This window comes from Hipposideros armiger, unplaced genomic scaffold (genome assembly GCF_001890085.2).
Source record: "Hipposideros armiger isolate ML-2016 unplaced genomic scaffold, ASM189008v1 scaffold_743, whole genome shotgun sequence".
In the NCBI taxonomy this organism is placed as follows: domain Eukaryota; kingdom Metazoa; phylum Chordata; class Mammalia; order Chiroptera; family Hipposideridae; genus Hipposideros; species Hipposideros armiger.
The window spans coordinates 471,767-477,083 of record NW_017732093.1 but is presented as its reverse complement, the minus strand read 5'-3'; the positions used below and the strand labels follow the sequence as shown (position 1 = coordinate 477,083).

The 5,317-nt window shown below is 43.3% G+C and overlaps 1 protein-coding gene across 2 annotated transcripts in view; it reads right to left on the bottom strand.

The window, feature by feature from the left end:
- The window catches only part of UQCRH (ubiquinol-cytochrome c reductase hinge protein), a 7,500-nt gene extending 2,417 nt beyond the window's left edge, over positions 1-5,083 (bottom strand). Inside the window, exons 1-4 of one of the 2 annotated variants that reach the window (XM_019627978.1) lie at positions 4,881-5,083; positions 1,851-1,877; positions 779-926; positions 509-670 (exon numbers count right to left, since the gene is read on the bottom strand). In XM_019627978.1, coding sequence (XP_019483523.1) covers positions 509-670; positions 779-841 — 225 coding nt within the window. In that variant the 5' untranslated portion in view covers positions 842-926; positions 1,851-1,877; positions 4,881-5,083. The remainder of the gene's footprint in view (positions 1-508; positions 671-778; positions 927-1,850; positions 1,878-4,880) is intronic. The other variant, XM_019627977.1, reaches the window with a different exon arrangement.
- Between the last annotated feature and the right edge of the window lie 234 nt (positions 5,084-5,317).

The following is a 5,317-nucleotide window of genomic DNA, read 5'->3' as shown; positions in this document are numbered from 1 at the left end:
GGAAGAGTGCAATGATGGTGCCAACTTGGGCCAGTGAAGCAACATCCTCCACAACTAGACTGAAGAACAAAACGACAGTAACTTGTCTGTTCCCCTTCCCCCAATTCCCCAGCACTGTTCCCATCCCCCCAATTCCCCAATTAAAAAAAAAAATTTTTTTGGGAGGACTAACTACTATGTAAGAGACACACTGGAGGATATAAATTAATTTAAAGAATTGCCTGTTACTTAAAAGTACAAAATCCAGCTTCCCCACTGTTTAGCAGTACAAGTTGGGACATAATTTTTCTTTTCTCTGTAAAATGGGGATAATGATACCTGCCTCCAGTGAAAGTGGTAGGATTAGGTAAGATTACTCATGTAAAAATGCTCAGCACTGTACCTAACATATACTGAGCCACAGAAACTGCTTGTTGATGGATCTGCCCCTAGGATGGAAAGGTTGTCAGCACCAAGTCTTCCCTGGCCACTGTAAGCTTTCCCCCTTTCTGACTTTAGGCTGACTTACACAGTGGTCCCTTGCATGCAAAAAGTCAAAGAGCTCCTCCGTGCAATCCTCCTCTGTGTGTGACCTGGAGGACACACGCTCATCACAGAGCTCTAGCCGTTCCCGAGCCTTTACACATTTCTCCGTCTGCTCGCATTGCTCTCTCACTGTTGTCAGGGGATCCTGAAGGAGAAACACAGAAAAAAAAAACAAAATGGGGGTTTTAGGAGGTGATCCACAAACCATATACTTTAATACAACCACCAAACCAAGGTGCTGCCTCTGAATTACCGTGCAGAAGGCCAGCTGGCAGAGCCACACTGCCGCCAGAAATGGCAGAATGGGGTCTCCCATTCAATTCTGATGCTAAGTAGTAGGGAAATGTTTCACATTCCTGCCTTCCAAGGTTGCCAGTATGCACTGAAAGCCTCAGTCCTATCTGAAAAACAAGGTGGTAAAGGAAACCTGGCCAAACTTGAAGTAGATCTATAGGAGGCCTTACTTGTTAACAGAGCATTTTGGAATATGTAATATCTGTGAATTTCAATTCCCCTTATCTGACAGGCCTATGCACTCCAACTGCCCAGCTAGAAAGGCAATGTTAACATGGAGAAAGGCCATTTAAGAAAAGTTCCTTCTTGGGCCAGCCGAGTGGCGCGTTGGTTAGGAGTTGGCTTGGGACGCCAGCTCTGAGCAGCAGGGCCCCAGTTCAGATACCACATGGGCCAGTGAAACAGCCCTCTACAGCTAAGATGGTGAACAACAGCTCAACCTGGAGCTGGGCTGCCATAAGTAGCCAGCGACGGCGTGGGCTGCAGTGGGGCTGGCCCATGGCAGGCATGTGCTTTTGTAAGCTGCCGCAGGCCACCGTGAGCGTCCGTCCAGTGGCCGGCGAGCGACTGCCTCACCCCGGAAGAGCGCAATGATGATACCAACATGGGCCAGTGAGGCAGCGTCCTCCACAGCTAGACTGAGGAACGGAGGGACAGCAACTTGTCTGTTCCCCTTCCCTGATTCCCCAACGCTGTTCCCCTCACCCAATTCCCCAATAAAATCTTTAAAAAAAAAGTTCCTTCCAGAATTCTTTATTAAACCACAAACAGCAGGTGACTGAGTGCCAGGCCCTCAAGATGCTGCTCTGCTCCCTGACACATCGGGAGGAGTCCCAAACCCAGAAAAGACTCAGCTTTCCAGGCCCACACCCTCAAACACTCCACCGCACAAGAAGGAAGCATTAAAGGCTTTTCCCACTCCCATTCTCTCTTAGGTGTCATGTATAAAGACTCCTTAAAATGTCTTCAGCGTTTCTTAAAGCTCAAACTTCCTTTTACTGAGATGGTTCCAAACCTGAGACAGCTCTTACCACTAATTCCTCCTCCTCCTCTTCCTCCTACAAAAGGAAAACAAAATTAAGGTCAGCAGCAATTTTATGACATATATATTACCAATCATACTGATCTTGTAATTACTGAGGACAGACATTATATTAATCATGTTTTAAAATTTCTGTATTTTATAATATTTTGACATTTTAGGGGCCTTGCTAATCATGGAGAGAGAGCTCCTCCCAGGGCTGGCTAATTTCTAGAGATAGCAAACAACTTGTTGAGGGCATGCCTCTCATATGCAAACCAGCCAATCCAAAACCCTTACCACCAACCACTTCCTTTATCTAACTCTCCTACACTAAACCAATTATTGCCCCTGCCCTAATCACCCCAGGGCCAAGAACCAAACAACTAGGGATCGCCCCTGTAGTCCAAAGCCCACAAAAATGATTCAAACTATCCAATCCTGCTAAAAGCGCCTATCCTGCCTTACCCATTCCTTCCCTCAGAAACCAAGGGCCTAGTTTCCCTTGCTCCTTCTGTTCCTGACTGGTCCAGGCACTCCCCCATGTGGCCCTGGGTGGTGTGGCCTGCCTCCTTCTTTTGGGAACTATAAGTAATAAACTTTTCCTTCAAAAACAGTGGTCTCCATGTCTGTAACCTTACCATTCCTGATTTTAAGAAATCCTGGGTACATTTCAACAAGGACACAATATCTCACCTGCATTAGCAACAACTTAAAGAGTGCACAACACTATAAAGTTTATAAAGCACTTTCATATCTATAATGATTTGATTAATCACAACAGCCCCTAAGGGACTCCCAGTTGAGAGGTAACACTAATTAAACATGTTCTGATATAGATTCAAGATGTTAGATGTTCATATGGAATCTACATAACTTAAAAGTATTTTGTTTTAAATTCTGGTGGGTCCCATTATTACCAGAAATAGCTAAATTTAGTCCTTACATCCCAAACCAAGTTAAGAGGAAAACTAACACCTTTTTCTAGATTCTGAACCTGAATTAGAAATATGAAAATGGCCAAACCTAAACTCTTTTTTAGCCAGAACTTAACTAAAGATGGTTACAGCCTCTGCTTTTTGGCTTGCTGAACTCCCAGGACTTTTAAGTAGACAATTAATATAAGTGTACCAAAGGTCTACAAGACTCCATTCACAAGCTTGGAAACACTAGGTCCTACATATTTATTTCTGATTCAGGAGCACAATCTCAATCTTAGTTTCCTTTCTTCCAAGAGGAGCAGTGTAAAAAAATTCCCTGTGGGAGCATCGGCATAGGCCTAAATCTGGGCCATTCAACAGAGTCTATCTGATCAGTATTTCAACCTGTCAAAAGTAAGGTGTTTGCCTGCCAGTGCAAGCACCTGACCACATTTGGGGGAAGGGAAAGAAAAGGTATACAGAGAAATAGAACTAGCTCGGCAATCCCTCATTATGTTTTCAAAATTCCAACACAATCTCATCTCTACAATGCCCTTCAGAGAAGGGACAAAACTCAAGAAAGCTGGGAGGGCTAGGGCACGTTCAATTGTACCCAGGCTATTTGTTCCCACAATTGGCAAAGGTCTCTTCTAAACATGAAGGTGCTATTTAGGATGTAAAATTCTAGTTTTTCATTAAATAGGGTTTCTTAATCTTGCTCTTTAAACAAAATTCATACTAAAGTTTCCCCCCAAAACTGAAATCACATTCTGCCTGAGTTAGAAACCAAAATTAGTACCCTAGAAGCAAGACCTTTATAGTCATATCATTTCCCTATTAGCAATGCTACTACATTGATCATTTTGTGTCTTTGATAATTTTTTGTCAAAAGTATCATGGCTTGTTTTGGAAAAACAAATCCAAACACAAGTCTAAATATGGACTACTTCATGTAAAATTTCTAGTCAATGAGAAAAACCAAGGTCACACTCAACAAAAAGATTTAATCTCCAAGAGGAATAGGTTCTTCATTAATAAACCTCAGTTTTCCTAATTTTAAAACTGACTATTTACTTTCTTTTTCTCATCTGCTGTGGCGAACCCTACTGAACTTTATGGTATACTTTCTGCTGAATTTCCTGGGGCTTACTCCATGTCTTTCTGGTCCTCTTTCTTAAAATAGTGAGACTAGTTAAAATTACGGGATAAAAGAGTTTCCAACTATTCTGAACCCATAAGCACAGAAAATAGCTGCCCCAAAGTGTCCAGAGAACAGGATAGGAAATATGATTGGAAACAAAAGCTAGCTGGCTTCTGTAAAGCTGTGTAACACTTGTGGCTAAGTCTCAGCCCTGGAACCATGTTGCTTGGTTCAGTTCCTGGCTCTCATTATTACTTGTGTGTCCTTAGAGAAGATATTCAACCTCTCTACTCTAGTTTCCTCATCTGTAAAATGGCAATAATAGTGCCTAATACCTCATAGGACCATTTCTTTTTTGTGTGGTTTAAATGAATTAGTACATACAAAGCACTTGAAACTGTAAGTAGTCAATAAATTATTATTACATCGGCGTTCTTACTCTAGGAAAGAGCTCCCTCTTTTTCATCACAGAATTATACTGAACATTCCTACATTGTCCCCAAAGGTACCTGCCCCAGCCCCCGCAAAGAAAAAACAAAACAAAAACAAAACATTTTTTCTAACCTAACTAGTGCAAGGCCAAATTTCCAGAACCTCCATAGAAGATCATGGCAGGGATTCCTGAGCTGAGGGCTAGCTAGGGTTGGTCATTTGCTCCCCAAACCTGTCAAATCAGGAACTCAGGACACCTGACTGGCTAAAAATATAGATACCATTTTTACAAAAGTTTAGTCAATACAGCATTTTCGTTCACGTTAAACCTTCACTATATTCATAGAATGGGGAAATAGAGGCTCAGAGAAAGACTAGTCATCTACTTGATCAAGGTTGCTCGACGAATTCTGGGGAAGGGTCGAGGGAACCAGCTCTCCTGACCCTGCAAATTCTAAGGGGAGCAGGACCAAGAGGGCCCCAGGCGTGTTTTAGCGGGCTAGGTCCTGACCCTCGGTAGAGAGTCGAGTCGATCGCCTTGCCTTACCTTCTTGGGATCTCCGGACCCGGTCAACATCATTCGCTCATCCTCCAGCCCCATGTCCGGCTACGATTGTGGATTCAACACAAACAGTAACAGTGGCACCTATTCCACTTCAGGATCAAGAAGGACTCGTAAGGGTCACTCAGCGGATATCCGGCGATCTGGCCGGAAGTGCGGCAGACTAGTCGTAGTCTCGAACACACGCTCCGATTGGCATGTACCACCGTCCATAGGCAGGGGATAGGGGTAGCTGGTTTTTGCACCTGAGGAGGACTTGCTACGACATATCCCCTTAGTCACGCCAGACCCAAATATGTTTATTTAAGGATATATTTAAAATATTATATTCTAATAGACTTGGGAAGTATGCAGTCTTATGCTCTGTTCCTTTAGCGCAGTTCTTATTCTTACCCACATCGCTGATGAAACGGTCCTAACTG